The sequence below is a fragment of the Erinaceus europaeus genome, chromosome 17 (genome assembly GCF_950295315.1).
Source record: "Erinaceus europaeus chromosome 17, mEriEur2.1, whole genome shotgun sequence".
Taxonomy (NCBI): Eukaryota; Metazoa; Chordata; class Mammalia; order Eulipotyphla; family Erinaceidae; genus Erinaceus; species Erinaceus europaeus.
The window spans coordinates 8,302,853-8,319,885 of record NC_080178.1 but is presented as its reverse complement, the minus strand read 5'-3'; the positions used below and the strand labels follow the sequence as shown (position 1 = coordinate 8,319,885).

The 17,033-nt window shown below is 42.7% G+C and overlaps 1 protein-coding gene across 2 annotated transcripts in view; it reads left to right on the top strand.

Moving 5' to 3' along the window:
* LPXN (leupaxin) overlaps positions 1–17,033 on the top strand; it is a 59,468-nt gene that overhangs the window by 36,967 nt on the left and 5,468 nt on the right. For both annotated transcript variants that reach the window (XM_060176239.1, XM_060176240.1), the window contains 3 exons: positions 4,416–4,574; positions 6,109–6,282; positions 7,109–7,190. In XM_060176239.1, coding sequence (XP_060032222.1) covers positions 4,416–4,574; positions 6,109–6,282; positions 7,109–7,190 — 415 coding nt within the window. The remainder of the gene's footprint in view (positions 1–4,415; positions 4,575–6,108; positions 6,283–7,108; positions 7,191–17,033) is intronic.

Sequence of the window (17,033 nt, the reverse complement as noted above, 5' to 3'; positions counted from 1 at the left end):
AATACAAAGGCTGATGGTGAAAACCCTTTTTTCCTCTTGCTTGTCCTCAGCGATCCAGTTCTGCCCCCTGGAGGTAGCCAGTATGACCTGTTCTGTTCCTGACATTCTGAAGTTTCTCTGAAATGAACAAGCGTGTATGTAGCTTGTGCCATGTAGACACAGAGATATAGCTGTATTTTATGTTCTTACTTAGTTTTCACATTTATTATTGCTTACCCTCTCAGACTTTTGGTATGCTAACCTTTCAAATGCTGATCTTGTCTACATTAGCTAACTAATATAATAAATATAATATGATATGATATGATATGATATGATATAATATAACAGAGGAGAGAGTATGTCAGATGTTGAAAAGTTTCTTGCAGGGAAATGAGTGTTTTGGATTTGTGAGATAAAAGTCGTAGAAACTTTCCTGGCTGTCAAAATAGGATAAGCAAGAGCTAAAAGGTAGACAGTAACCCATTCCAGTTCAGGAGACCACTAGGAGCATGGCATTAGGCATTAGGCTGTTTACTTACAATGAAAGATGAAACTAGAAAGGTGAAGTGAGGGCAGTGGTCAGGAGACTTTGACTGGCTCTTCGAGACATGCAAATTTGATGCCCGAAGAAGCATTTGTCGTTGTTGTCAGAGTGCTGTGTAGCTAGAAGCAGTAACCCAGTTGGGCGACTTGAGGGAGCAGGAATCAGGGCATGAAGTGATGAAGGATAAGTTGGGCATCTTATTACTATTATTATTTTGTTACTTGAAGATCTTCCTTCAAGTGGCTTCTCATAACTGTTTCAGAGTTCTGCTTACATAAATCCAATCCATAAGTCTTATCTGACACGTTCATCTCCTCCCTCAACGCTGGTCTTAAGTCATTATTTCCCAGTCTGACTAAGGCTTCTAATTTCTCTTGCCTATTGACACTGAGTTCCTCACTCAGCTGTCACGGAGACATTGAATTTATTTGCTGTCACACCTAGGACCTGCCACCTTCAGAGTCAAGCCCCTGAGCAATGTATGTGAGAGCTGCCTCTCTCTCCCCATCATTTCCTTCTGCCTCTCCTCACTTTCTCTGTTCTAACCCCACTGACATTTTCTAGCTGTACTTCTATGATGCCTGTTGTTTCCTTTCTTTAGGCCTCCCTTCTCTCTCTCTCTCTCTCTGTTTTTTTTCTTTTTGAAATGCTTTATTTATTATTGGATGGAGACAGAGAGAAATTGAGAGGAGAGGGGGAGATTGAGAGGGAGAGAGACAGAGAGACACCTGCAGCGCTGCTTCACCACTTGTGAAACTTTCCGCCTGCAGGTGGGAACCAGGGGCTTGAACCTGGGTCCTTGCACAGTGTAATGTGAGCATTTAACCAGGTGAACCACCACCTGGCCCTAAGCCTTCTTTTTATCTGAAATGCCACACCCTTCCCAAATATTTGTATCCCTAATTACATCACTAATTTTCTGCACAAATATTTCTCCTTCTCTGGTCTAGAGAGAAAGCATATTGGTTTTGTGAAAGACTTTCATGCCTGAAGTTCCAAAGACTTAGATTCAGTCCCCAGCACCACCATCAGCCACAGCTGAGCAGAGCTCTGGTAGCTCTCTGTGTGAGTTTTTTTTTTTTTTTTTTTAAGTTTTTTTTGTATCTCTTTGTCATTAAAAATAAATTTTAAAAAATCAATTGGTGGGCTAGGTGGTGGCACACCTGATTAAGTGCATACATTGCAATGTGCAAGGACCCAGGTTCAAACCTCTGGTCCCCACCTGCAGGTAGAAAGCTTCACCAGTGGTGAAGTAGGTCTGCTGACCTTTCTCTGTGTATTTCTTCCTTCTTTTCTCAATTTCTGTCTCTATCCAATAAAGAAATTAAAACGATTAAAAAAGCCCCAAAGATATATTAAAAAATCAGTTAAAAGATATCTTTGTCTGATTGCTTTCACCCAAATATATTATTATTTTTATAATTAAAAATACTTTTATTTATTTATTTATTATTGGATAGAAACAGAGAGAAATTGAGAGGGGATGAGGAGATAGAGAGAGAGAGACACTTGCAGCCTCATCACTCATGAAGTTTTCTCCCTGCTGGTGGGGACCAGCACTTGAACCTGGGTCCTTGCACACTATAAATGTGAGTGCTTAACCAGGTGCACCTCCACCTGGCCTAAATCAATTATTTATTTACGCCCCCCCCCCCCAACAGGGTTATGGATGGGGCTTGGTGCCTGCACTACAAATATTTTTTGTTGCCATTGTAGTTGTTGTTATTGTTATTGCTGTTGTGGTTGCCAGATAAGACATAGAGAAATGGAGAGAGGAGGGGAGAGGGGAGAGAAAGATAGACACCTGCAGACCTGCTTCACCACTGTGAAGCAACTCCCCTGCAAGCTGGGAGCCAGGGGCTCGAACTGGGATCCTTATATCAGTAATGGCATTCCATTACTCCCTCTATCTATTTACTTCACTGCTTATTGTCTACCACCCAGAGAATGCAAATTTCATCAAGGCAGACACTCAGTTGGATGTGTATATCACTCTCTTCCAAAAGCCTGCCACAGTGGTTGGCACAAACAGAGAGCTCTATTATGTAGTGCAGAATAATTGAATAAAAAGTACATCTGAGGCAGTCAGGCAGTAGCACAGCAGGTTAAGCACAGGTGGCGCAAAGCACAAGGACCGGCTCAATGATCCCGGTTCAAGCCCCCAGCTCCCCCACCTGCCGGGGGATCGATTTACAAGTCGTGAAGCATGTCTGCAGGTGTCTATCTTTCTCTCCCCCTCTCTGTCTTCCCCTCCTCTTTCCATTTCTCTCTGTCCTATCCAATGACGACATCGATAACAACAACAACAACTTTAACAATAAAACAACAAGGACAACAAAAGGAAATAAATATAAAACAATTTTTAGAGGTACATCTGAGGGGGTCAGGCAGTGGCACACTGGGTTAAGAACACATAATGCTAAGTGCAAGGACTCATACAAGGATCCTTTTCGAGCTTCTGGCTCCCCACCTGCAGGGGGTCGCTTCACAAGCAGTGAAGCAGGTCTGCAGGTGTCTATCTTTCTCTCCCCCTCTGTCTTCCCTTCCTCTCTCCATTTCTCTCTGTCCTATCCAAAAAAAAAAAAATGTCTTCCAGGAGCAGTGGGTGGATTCATAGTGCAGGCACCAAGCCCCAGCAATTACCCTGGAGGCAAAATAATAATAGTAATACATTGGAGGGAATTGGGCTATGGTGCACCAGGTCAAGTGCACATAGTATGAAAAGGAAGGATCCCGGTTCGAGCCCCCATGTTCCCCCACCTGGAGGCAGGTCACTTCAAACCATGAAGCAAGTCTGCAGGTGTCACTTTCTCTTTCCCTCTTTATCTTCCTCTCCCCTCTCAATTTTTCTCTGTCCTGTTCAATAAAAAATGGGGGGAAAATGGCCTCCAAAGAGCAGTGGATTTGTAGTGCCAGCACTGAGCTCCAATGATAACCCTGGAAGTTTTAAAAAAAAAAAAAATGACTGACTATTGACCTATGGTCATCATGAGAACAAGGGAAAAAAAAAAAAAAACAGATCTTGTTTTTACATTTCCTGCCCTAGGAAAAAGATAACCAATGGAGGAAGTTCAGACAGATTTCATTTGGCCTGAGGCGTGGAGAATGAAAGGGTTAGCAAAGCTTTTTTCATTTGGTGTTTCAATGTAAGAGTCTTCCAAACCTCAGAGGGAGCTTATGAAAGGATCCTACCAGAGGAGAAGAACTTACAGGGTCACACAGAAGGTGTCAGTGCCACCAATGTGTCCTGGAGCTCAGCTTCCCCAGAGACCCATCCTACTAGGGAAAGAGAGAGGCAGACTGGGAGTATGGACCGACCAGTCAACGCCCATGTTCAGCGAGGAAGCAATTACAGAAGCCAGACCTTCTACCTTCTGCAACCCTCAATGACCCTGGGTCCATGCTCCCAGAGGGATAGAGAATGGGAAAGCTATCGGGGGAGGGGGTGGGATATGGAGATTGGGCGGTGGGAATTGTGTGGAGTTGTACCCCTCCTACCCTATGGTTTTGTTAATTAATCCTTTCTTTAATAAAAAAAAATTAAAAAAAAAAAAAGAAAAAAAAATAATTATAAAATGTTGCCAGGGGCCAGGTGGTGGCGCACCTGGTTGAGCGCACATGTTACAATGCGCAAGGACCTGGGTTTAAGCCTCTGGTCCCCACCTGCAAGGGGAAAGCTTTGCAAGTGGTGAAGTAGTGCTGCAGGTGTCTCTCTGTCTCTCTCCTTCTCTATCTCTCTCTTCCCTCTCACTTTCTGGCTGTCTCTATCCAACAAATAAATAAAGACAATAAAATTAAAAATACAAAAAAAAAAAAAAAAAGAAGAAGGTGTCAGTGGTGTAGCAGGACAGGAGGCTGATTCTCTTTATGGTTTTCCTGTTCTTACCAGGCTGCAGAGAAACCGGACTCCAGCAAGACACCCTTACCTGATAAGCAGGCCTCCCTGGACTCAATGCTGGGAGGTTTGGAGCAGGATTTGCAGGACCTTGGAATTGCCACTGTGCCCAAGGGCCACTGTGCTTCTTGCCGGAAACCGATTGCTGGGAAGGTGGGATAAGCAAACTGTCGGCCCCACGGCCCTCTCTGTGTGTCTTTTCCACCAAGGATTGCTCCATCTCCTTATAGTATATCTTTTTTATTTATTTATAAAGAGGAAACACTGACAAAATCATAGGATAAGAGAGGTACAACTCCACACAATTCCCACCACCAGAACTCCGTATCTCATCCCCTCACCCTGAAGAATAGCTTTTCTATTCTTTAACCCTCTGGAAGTATGGACCCAGGGTCATTATGGGGTGCAGAAGGTGGAAGGTCTGGCTTCTGTAATTGCTTCCCTGCTGAACATGGGCATTGGCAGTTCGGTCCATACTCCCAGCCTGTCTCTCTCTTTCCCTCGTGGGGCAGGGTTCTGGGGAAGTAGGGCTCCTGGACACATTGGTGGGGTTGTCTGTCCAGGGAAGTCTGGTTGGCATCATGCTAGCATCTGGAACCTGGTGGCTGAAAAGAGAGTTCACATATAAAGCCAAGCAAGTTGTTGACTAATCATGAACCTAAAGGCTGGAGTAGTGTAGATGAAGAGTTGGGGGGGGGAGGGTTTCCGTTCTGTAGATAGCTATTAGCCATATTTTAGTTATATTCCAAAGGGCCTGTGGCTATACTAGTTTTGTTTTTTTTTTCCTGAGCCTGAAATCTGACATGCAGGTGGATCCTAGTTATTGTCTGGGGGGATAATATTATGGCTGGAAAAAGGACCAGAATGCTGGATCTGGGAAGAGAGTAGCTCCAAAAGATATCTTAACAATCATTACTTCCGGTGCTCTGGACACAGAGCTGAGTACTTTACAAGTAGTTCCTCATTTAATGACCACATCAGCCCTTCAAGGAAACTGTACTTTCATTCTTTTTGTAAACAAAGGGAAATTGGGGATTCAGGGGCACTGACCTTAGGTCTAGTAAGAAGCAGAGGCGAGCTTTGAATTCAAGTCTGAGTGTTCACTTTGAACTCTTAAGTTTCCCCAATGCCCTTGCTTAAAAAGAATATTCTCACTGGTCCCTCTGTCCAAATATTCCCAGTCTAGGCTGTTTATTTGAGTTCTCAGCTGTACCTAGCTCTAAATCATAGCCACAGACTCCTTCATTCAATATCGCCAAAAGCCACATTTTGAGACCTGATTCTGCAGGGGGTCATGAAATGTGGTATTTTAGATCAGAAGAATAAAAACCATTTCTTAGCCTTTTCCTCCTCCAGGGTTCCCTTCCACTCCAAGGGTGTAGTGAGTCATCCTTTATCTACCACTTCCCTGTTCTCTGTTGTGTCTCCTACCTTCTGGGGTCATATAGTGAGGATAAACTTACCTGGCATCATTAGTCAGAAAATTAGCATCTTTTATTATCCATGAAGCTTGGAACCAGGTCATAGGGACAGAGCATAGGTCTAGAGCTCAGCGTATAATTCCAGGGAGAGTCATTTGCACGGAATAGGAGGTAAAAAGTACCCTCCCCACCCCCAGGCTTGTGCAAGCTGTAGGCCTCAGATCATTCTGCGGGGAGCCCACAGCAGGCTGTATCTCGTTCTTCAGGTCATCCATGCTCTGGGACAAGCTTGGCACCCTGAGCACTTTATCTGCTCTCACTGCAAAGAAGAGATTGGCTCCAGCCCCTTCTTCGAGCGGAGTGGCTTGGCTTACTGCCCCAAGGATTACCACCATCTCTTCTCTCCCCGATGTGCTTACTGTGCTGCTCCTATCCTGGATGTGAGTTCACTGCCGTTCCTTCATTTTCATGCAGTTTTTTTTTTCTTTTTTCTTTAAGAAAGGATTAATTAACAAAACCACAGGGTAGGAGGGGTACAATTCCACACAATTCCCACCACCCAATCTCCATATTCCACCCCCTCCCCTGATAGCTTTCCCATTCTTTATCCCTCTGGGAGCATGGACCCAGGGTCATTGTGGGTTGCAGAAGGTAGAAGGTCTGGCTTCTGTAATTGCTTCCCCGCTGAACATGGGCATTGACTGGTCGGTCCATACTCCCAGTTTGCCTCTCTCTTTCCCTAGTAGGGTGTGTCTCTGGGGAAGCTGAGCTCCAGGACACATTGGTGGGGTCTTCAGTCCAGGGAAGCCTGGCCGGCATCCTGATGACATCTGGAACCTGGTGACTGAAAAGAGAGTTAACATGCGAAGCCAAACAAATTGTTGAGCAATCATGGACCCAAAGCTTGGAATAATGGAGAGGAAGTGTTAGGGGGGTACTCACTGCAAACTCTAGTGTACTTCTGCTTTCAGGTATATATTTTGCAGTAGTTTACAGATACGTGTGAACATATGCTCTCTCTCACAGAAACTGGTGTATATGTATCTAGGTTTTGGGACTTTGTTATAAAGTGAACCACCTGAAATGGAATTAGAGTATACTATGAAAGGAAAGGTCTCACCCGAGTAATGAAGCTGAAGGGTTGTCATTCCACACGTGAAGTCTCTGGACACAGTCTGAAGTGAAGCATGTTATTGTTGTTTTTAACCACTTGGGTAGACTCAGGCCATGTCTTTACATCTCTCTCTCTGCTTCTTCATTTCACAGAAAGTGCTGACAGCCATGGATCAGACCTGGCACCCCGAGCACTTCTTCTGCGCTCACTGCGGAGAGGTGTTTGGTGAAACAGGTACAGTGTGGGGGCAGTGGTGACGAGATGAGCCTGCGGGTCTCTTCTGGTCTTTGACTTGGCAGGTCAAGGCTAGTCCTGGTACCTGCCAGTCCCATCCAAGTGGCCATTTTAGTGCTAGATGCTACCTTTCCCTGCCCTTCCCCAACACTAATCAATTATTTACCTTGATGTTTTAATTTAAAAAATATTCATCGGGCTCGGTGGTGGTGCACCTGATTGAACGCATATGTTACAATACTCAAGGACCCAAGTTCAAGCCCCTGGTCCCCACCATCAGGGGGAAAGCTTCGCAAATGGTGAAGCAGTGCTGCAGGTGTCTCTCTGTCTCTCTTCCTCTCTATCACCCACTTCCCTCTTGACTCCTGGCTGTCTTTATCCAATAAATAAATAACGTTAATAAAAATATTTATTAAAAAATTCATCTCTTTATACGATGGGGAGCACTGCTGCATCATATGCAGTGCCAAAACATAAACTCAGGGCCTCACACATGCAAGAGATGCACTCTACCTGCTAGTCCATTTCCCTGGCTATTTGAATATACATACATATATATATATATATATATATGTATATATACACATATATATGTATCTGAGAAGTGCAAATATGTAGCTTAAAAATTCAAATATCATTTCTACAATATTATTAAAAATATTCCTTGCTTTTCCTATGTCTACCATCAAGTTCAATTCTCCTCTCCAAAATATCTTAGCACCTTCTATCATTTACTTGTGTATTTGAAATAATATATGACTGTGACCTTTTTTTTTTCCTCCTCCAATTTTAACCACTAGGCATTTACTTTCTACCAGGGAAGATAAGGACTTAGAAATGCTATCACTAAAATAATAAATAAATAAATAAATAAATAAATAAACAATCACTGGGGCCAGGTGGTGGCGTAACTGTGCACACATTACAGTGCGCAAGGATCTGGGTTCAAGCTTCCAGTCCCCACCTGCAGGAGGAAAACTTCACGAGTGGTAAAGCAGGGCAGCAGGTGTCTATCTGTCTCTCTCCCTCTCTATCTCCCCCTCCTTTCTCAATTTCTCTCTGTCCCTATCCAATAATAAATAAAATTAAAAGATTAAAAAAATAGTAAACAAGAAAGAAATGCTCACTCTCCCACTTTAGCTTCAACATACCCCTCCTCCCTCACTCTCTCAATATATAATTAGGACACAATGACACGTGACATCTGTCTTCAGTGTATGGCTGTTGATGACCAAGGAAATGAAGCTATGTAGCAGACTATGATTGCATTAGAAGATGGATTTTTGCATTCAGACTGCTTGGTTCACACTTCGTCTTTAAGCCATTTAATGTCTCTGTATACTAATGCATACCTCCCATAAGGTCTTTGTGTGAGGATCTTAATTATATTTGTTTGTTTCATTTTAATGAGAGATGCAGAAAGGAAGACTGGGAGAGAGGAAGAGCAAGAGAGAGAGAGAGAGAGAGAACAAACCAGAGCACTGTTCAGCTATGATTTATGGTGGTGGGTGGTATGTCTGCAGTGGGATTGAAACTGAGACTTGGAAGCCTCAGGCATGGAAGTCTTTTATTAAAATACTTTTAAATGATGTTTTTTATTTATTTATTGGACAGAGACAGCCATTAATTAAGAGGAGATAGAGAGGGGAGATAGAGAGACACCAACCACTTGCACTGTAGCACTATTTCACCACTTGCAAAGCTTTGCCCCTGCTGGTGGGGGATGAGGGCTCGAACCTAGGTCTTTGCACATTGTAACATGTGCACAGAACTAGTTGCGCCACCACCCGGCCCCATGAAAGTCTTTTTGTAAAACCAACATGCTATCTCCCTCTCCCTTTGAGAGGATTCTTTCTTTCTTTTAAAAAATTTTATTAGCTTTATTTATTTAGGGATAGAAACAGCCAGAAATTGAAAGGGAAGGGGGAGATAGAGAGGGAGAGAGACAGAGAGACACCTGCAGCCCTACTTCACCACTCATGAAGCTTTCCCCTTGTAGGTGGGGACCAGGGGCTTGAACCTGGGTCCTTGTGCATTGTAACATGTGCATTCAACCAGGTGTGCCATCACCTGGCCCCACCTTTGAGAGGATTCTAAGGGACACCTCCAGTATACTTACTAGAATAATGCTCAGCACAATGAGACACAGTAATAATTAATTTTGCTATTGTGCTAGCCTTTTTAATTCTACATTTAATAACTCATTGTGCTTATCACTTATTGATGGGATGTAGTCATAAAATCCTCTCAAAATGGTCAGTCACATTGTTTTGTGCTTTATGTTAAATTGTCTGGGCACAGACATTTAGGTGAAAGCTTTATTCTGTCACAATAACTTCACTGATTTCTAGCTTCCATGATTGAAAAGTTTTTATTAAGATTTTATTTTTATCATGGCCCGGGAGGTGGCACAGTGGCTAAGGCACTGGACTCTCAAGCATGAGGTCCTGAGTTTAATTCCTGGCAGCACATGTACCAGAGTGACGTCTGGTTCTTTTTTTTCTCTCTCCTCCTATCTTTCTAATAAATAAATAAATAAATAAATAAATAAGTAAATAAAATCTTTTTAAAAATCTGAAAAAAAAAGGATTTATTTTTATCATTGCGTTTTTTCTCCATGATCTATTTCCCTTCCTTGCAAGTTTTCCTCTTCCTTCTCTTTTCTGAATTGTTTTGATTTTTCTTCTCTCTCTCTTTAATTTTTTTGGTCTTGGTTTTATCTAACTTTTATTTATGTGTTTTAAATCGGAGTCACTCACTGAATCAGACAACTTCATTAAATTTTTTTTTACTCTTTAGAATGAACTCTCATTCTAGAAAGGGCAAATTTTCTCTCCTAAATAAATAAATAAATAAATAGGACAGTCTCATGTATTTTCTGATGACTCATGAATAATTCTAAACAGAAGATCAATTGAAGACATAATGTGCAAAACTAAGTGCTCAGGTGATTCAGTTTATGGACTAACTAAAGCTTCCAGGATGTTTAAAGTCACAGTTGTTCCAGTCCCTGAGGAGGTCTTTAAACTGCAGGAGACTGGGGAAGGGGGTACGGCCTTTCATTTGTTTTTGCTGGCAGTTGGCTTCCACTACCTTCACTTTCTCCCTGAGTTAATCTTGACATCTGAATCGAAACATGTGTAGCAGGAGAGCAGGGCATTTCTTAAAGGTCTTGTGCTATCATAAACTTGGTTTATGTTCTCTGGCCCTGGCAGATGTTTCACAGCGACTTTAATTTTTTTTTTTTTTTTAATGCACTTGTGGTTTCAGAACAGGTAGAACTGCAAACTTATGGTTGTTTCCCATGAATCTTGGGTGACCGTTCTCCCCTTGACACATTTCTTCAAGGATCTATTCCACATAGATTATTATTATTTTTTTTTCGCAGTGTTCTCCTTGTGATTATTCTTTGATGTCATCCATGTGACTCCTATGTAGTGCTGGGGGCTTGAACCTAAATCTTACGCATGTTAACGTTTGCTGTCTCCTAGGTGAGCCATCTTTTAACCCCAGAAGAATCTATTTTAAATGACTTTCTTGTAACTATTATTCCAGTAACATTTGAGAGAGAGAGAGAGAGAGAGAATAAGAATAAGAAAAGGAGAAGGAGGGGAGGAGGAGAAGGAGGCGGTGGAGGAGGAGAAGAAGGAGGAGGAGAAGGAGAACAAGAAGAAAAGGAGGAGGTGGAGGAGAAGAAGAGGATGAAGAAGAAGGAGGAAGAGGAGAAAAAGAAGGAGAAAAGGAGGAGGAGGAGGAGAAGAAGAAGAAAAGGAGGAGGTGGAGGAGAAGAGGAAGAAGGAGGAGGAGGAGAAGAAAAGAAGGAAGAGGTGGAGGAGGGGAAGAAGAGGAAGAAGAAGGAGGAGGAGAAAGGAGAAAGGAGAAGGAAGAGGAGAAGGAGAAAAGAAGGAGGAGGAGGAGGAGAAAAAGAGGAGAAGAAGGAGGAGGAGAAGGAGAAGGAGGAGGAGGAGAAGGAGGAGGAGGAGAAGGAGGAGAAGAGAAGGAGGAGGAGGAGAAGGAGGAGGAGGAGAAGGAGGAGAAGGAAGAGGAGGAGGAGGAGGAGGAGGAGGAGGAGGAGGAGGAGGAGGAGGAGGAGGAGGAGGAGGAGGAGGAGATAATCCCATGCGTGGTACCCTTCACCAATGTGGACACTGTCCCAAATAGCAGGCGTGTTCTTACACATATTCCCAACTCAGATTCACTCAATCCCTTCCTTCTACAACCTTGTGAAAGTAGTTTCATTCCACATCTTTCTTAGTTAGTTATTCCACATCTTTCTTAGTTTCATTCCACATCTTTCTTTCTTAGTTTCTTAGTTAGATAGAAACATTGAGCCCTGGGGAGCTAAAATGATTTTCTTAAAATTAGACACCTAGAAAGTCCAGGATTTGGATTTTAGCCTCAGTTTTGGTTGCCTTTCTGCCAGTTCCATGTTTTCTTTTGCACCTTCAGAGCTCAATTCCTCTACTGTGATTGGAGTGTCTTACTCTCTTGGCATCAACGCGGTAGCTTTTATTGGAAGATAATGTGGGGAACAGTAGCACTGACATAATCCACTAGCAAAATGCTTTGTAGTAATTTGCTTGTGCACTGAAGCTTGCTCAGTGCCCTTCACATAGCATTAGGTATTTCACATCCAGATTGTACTTTAGTTAAGCAGCGTTTTTCCTTGAGATACAATCCAAAGGATATTTAAAGCTGTCATGGTAGATTTTTTTTTTTTTTTTTTTTTTTTTAACCAGAGCACTGTTCAGCTCTGGCTTATGGTGGTAGGGGGATTGAACCTGGGACTCTGGAGCCTCAGGCATGAGAGACTGTTTGCATAACCATTATGCTATCTACCCTCTGCCCGTCATGGTAGATTTATAGTGTACCAGTAGCCACAGAAGTCCGAGAATTAGTTGAGTTGAGCAGTCAGCAAGTCAACATTACCTATGGATAAAGACAGAAGCACACAGCTTTCTTTCTTTCTTTCTTTCTTTCTTTCTTTCTTTCTTTCTTTCTATCACTCCCTTCCTTCCTTCTTTTCTTTTTTCCTTTCTTTTTAAATTTATCAGTGATATAATATTGATACAAAATTACAAGATAACAGGGGGATAATTCCACACTATTCCTACCACCAGAGTTCTATATCCCCATTCCCTCCATTGGAAGCTACAGAAATTCTTCCAAGTTTGCAGAAAAGGGTGAACTATTATTTCTACAACTATTTGTCTATGTTTGTATATTTGTATCTTCCCTCCCCACCATGGTCCTGTCATCTCTTTTCTTCCAAGTCACATCTATACCTGTTACTAATTCTGACTGTCTTTCTTTTTTTTCTTTTCTCTCTCTAGGTCCTGATAAAGCTAGAGTTTAGAACCCTCTGGTCATCTTCCCCCTATAATTTCTCTCCCTCTGCAATATGGACCAAAATTCTTTTTGGGGTATAGAAAGTGGGAGGTTTGGCTTCTGTAATTGCTTCTCCACTGGACATGGGCACTGACCATGGTCGATCCATAACCCCAGCCTGTTTCTGTCTTTCCCTACTAGGGTAGGGCTCTGGAGAGGTGGAGTTCCAGGACACATTGGTGAGGTCGTCTGCCCAGGAAAGTTAGGATGGAATCATGGTAGCATCTGCATCTTGGTGACTGAAAGACTGTAAGATATAAAGCAGGAAAAAAAAAATATTAATAAACAGGAACCAAAAAGTAGGAATAAAGCAGATGAGAATAGGGATCCTAGGGTGGAAAGAAGCTAGGAAGTTGATTTTATGTATGTTTCTAGGGGCCTATGACTTTCATGTTTTTGCTTGAGTTCGATAAATCTGAGAAGATGGTGTCAGAGTTGAGAATAGGGCTAGAAAGTTGGATTAGGACAGAGAGTAGCTCCCAATCTTGAAAAAAAAAATCTATGAGTAAAATTACCAGTTTGCCCTGTCCACCTGACCCAGGACCCATTTATATTTACATATTTATATGTATTACGTATTTAGCACTGAAGTCTATGTAACCTCTGAGTCCCTGTTGGTCTGAGCTCTCAGTTCATGGCCATAGCTGGGAACATTCTAGGCTGCACTTATTTCAAGACCAGTCTTCCTCAAGTGAAAGAGTAGGAAGACCCAGATTTCCTTTGGAGAGTGGGGCGGTCCCTACCATTGCTACTTTATAGCCAAGACACGTTCCAGAAGTGGCCCATGAAAGGGTTTATGCAAACAGACACATTTCAAGAAGAGACAAAAGACACAGAAGGAAAAAAAAACATACATACGGTGCTTGGAAAGCACTGTGAAGGTAGATAATAATAATAACATGAGTCTTGACTCTTGCTTCTTTTTTTACAATTTAAATTTTTTTTTGATAGGACAGAGAGAAATTGAGAGGGCAGTACATAGAGAGGGAGAGAGACAAGGAGACACCCACAGCACTATGTCCCTGCTGATGAAGCTTCCTCCCTGCAGGCAGGAGCTGGGGACTTGAACCTTAATCCTTGAGCATGGTAACATATGTAATCATCCAATTGTGCCACCACCCAGCCCCCCACTCTGGCTTTTTTAAAAGAAACAGTGTTCACTGGGCTGTTTATTACTTTCCATAAATATGAAGCCACTCCTGGAATATATGTATTGAAACAAATCAGAAGTTCTTCTTGGGTTATACTTTTTAATTTTAATTTTTTAATTAAATATTTTTATTACCTTTATTAATTGGATAGAGAGAGCCAAAAATTGAGAGGGGGAAGAAGGAGATAGGAGAGACACAGAGACACCTGCAACACTGCTTCAACACTTGCAAAGCTTTCCCCCAGCAGGTGGGGACTGAGGGCTTGAACCTGGGTCCTTGTGCATTGTAACATGTGCACTCAGCCAGCTGCACCACCACCCGGCAATGGTCTGTATTTTTTTTTAAATAAAACTTATTTAAAAAAAATTTTAAACTATCCATATTTATTTTATTTATTATTGGATAGAGACACAGAGAGAAATTGAGAGAGGTGGGGGAGATAGAAAGGGAGAGAGACAGAGAAACACCTGCTGCCCTGATTCACCACTCATAAAGCTTTCCCCCTGCAGGTGGGAACCAGGGGCTTGAATGTGTGTCCTTGTGCACTATAATGTGTGTGCTTAAACAGGTGTGCCACCATCTGGCCCCATAACTTTTATTTATTTTGAAAGAGACAGGAGGGGCAAGAAGAGATATAGACAGAAAAAGAGAAAAACTAGAGAACTGTCCAGCTCTGGCATAAGGTGATTCTGGGAACAGAACCTACTGCCTCTAGGGCCTGAGGCATGCAAGTTTACGCTTTAACAAGGCCAAGTTATCGCCCCAGGCCTTAGGTTGAATTTTATTTTATTTTAAATATTTATTTATTCCCTTTTGTTGCCCTTGTTGTTTTATTGTTGTTGTTATTGATGTCATCATTGTTGGATAGGACAGAGAGAAATGGAAAGAGGAGGGGAAGACAGAGGGGGAAAGAAAGATAGACACCTGTAGACGTGCTTCACCGCTTGTGAAGTGACTCCCCTGCAGGTAGAGAGCCAGGGCTTGAACCGGGATCCTTATGGCCGTCCTTGGGTTTGGCGCCACGTGCGCTTAATCCGCTGCACTACCGTCCAACTCCCTCCTTAGGTTGGATTTTAAAGGATTTATTTTATAATTTAAATAGTATAGGATTTAACTCATAGGAGAGAGAAAGCAAGAGGGCAGAACACTGCCTCATTGTACTTATGGTGTCAAGGATTAGACCAGGAGCCTCAGGCATGCAACTCTTGCCCTTTATAACATCTCAGCCACCTCCATGACTTTATTTTTGTTTTAACTCCTTGCTTTCTGTAAGCAAGTCTCCTACTGTATGGCTATTCCATTAGTTAGTTTACATTCTACTTTACTGTAGTCATATAGCCACATACAGTTTATTTTTCTTTTTTTTAAATATTTGTTTATTTATTTTCCCTTTTGTTGCCCTTGTTGTTTTTCAGTGCTGTTGTAGTTATTGTTATTATTGATGTCGTCATTGTTAGATAGGAAGAGAGAAATGGAGAGAGGAGGGGAAGACAGAGAGGGGGAGAGAAAGCTAGACACCTGCAGACCTGCTTCACCACCTGTGAAGTGACCTCCCTGCAGGTGGGGAGCCAGGGGCTCAAACCAGGATACTTACGCCGGTCCTTGCACTTTGCGCCACATGTGCTTAACCAGCTGCGCTACCGCCCAACTTTCCACATGTAGTTTCTATAATGACAGCATAAACACTGAGCCTTCTGGGAAATTAAATTCACCTACATTTTTGTTTTAGCTCAGAGAATTCCTCTTTAAGGCTTTAAGTTTCTGAGCACATCAGGCCTTAACATCCTTCCCCTAGGGACCAGGTCCTCCATGTCTGTGTCTTTCTTTCTAATTGTTCATTATCCAGGCCAGGTAGGGGCTCCCTAATTTCCCCAGTGTCTAAGAGCCTCACCAAGGGATGAACATCTTCCTCCTTTCTCTGGCACTCCTAATTGTCAGTGTTTCTCCTCTGTCCTCCCCTCCTGAGGTAATTGGCCCCACAGAGAGAAAAGTAAGTGCTGAAACTTTCTCAGGCTATTGGATTGCTGAGCGCAGGGCTTCACAGTTTGCCTGATTGTTTTGGATTCCTCTCCAGAGATTTACCTGAGTTGAAGTTATTAGCTTAGAGGCTGTTAGCTTCGTGCTGCCTCATTCTTGAGAACCAACACTCTGAAGAGGCCTGGGGAGGGATGTGGGTCATTCTTAGGACAGGGGGCATATGCCTGTATCACTGTCTCAGGTAACACTGACCTATACAGGGGGCCTGAGTTTTAGGCCACTTACTTTATAAAGCATCACCACCACCTGGAGATCTGTCAGAAATAAATTCTCAGCTTCCTTTCAGACTTGCTGAACTGGAAACCCCTGGACAGAAGGCCCAGTAATCTGTATATTTGACAAACTCTTCAGGTGATGAGTGCATGTTGAAGCTTGAGAAGTATGGTGATACACACACACACACACACACACACACACACACACACACACAAAAAAAAAAAAAAGATGATTGTGGATCTTGGATTACTATTATTATTATTTTTTAATATTTATTTATTTCCTTTTGTTGCCCTTGTTGTTTTATTGTTGTTGTAGTTATTATTGTTGTTGTTGGACAGGACAGAGAGAAAAGGAGAAAGGAAGACAAGGAGGGGGAGAGAAAGACAGACACCTGCAGACCTGCTTCACCACCTGTGAAGCAACTCCCCTGCAGGTGGGGAGCCGGGGGCTTGAACGGGTATCCTTCTGCCAGTCCTTGCGCTTTGCGCCACGTGCGCTTAACCTGCTGCGCTACCATCCAACTCCCTACTACTATTATTTTTTATAGTAGACCTTTCTGCTTTCAGTTGCACTTAGTTACACTCTAGAGATTCTTTGATAAATGAAGAGGAGTACTCAGGCTCTTCTATGTCTCCGTTTTTTTAAATTAAAAATAATTTTAAAAATATTTATTGGATAGAGAGAGCCAGGAATCAAGAGGGAAGGGGGTGATAGAGAGGGAGAGACAGAGAGACACCTGCAACACTGCTTCACCACTTGCAAAGCTTTCCCCCTGCAGGTGGGGACTGGGGACTCGAACCCTGGTCTTCGTGCACTGTAACATGTGCAGTCAACCAGGTGCACTGCCACCCGGCCCCCTGTATCTTGCATTCAGAAGAAGGATACAGTATAGTTTATGTTTTTTTATGTATTTTTTTTTTTATTTTACAAAATTACATGTCAACAGGGGGTAGAATCCACACCATTCCCACCACTCAAGTTCTGAATCTTCACTCTCCCCACTGCAATCCACCACAGTTCCCCTAAGGTTGTAGACATGGGCCAACCA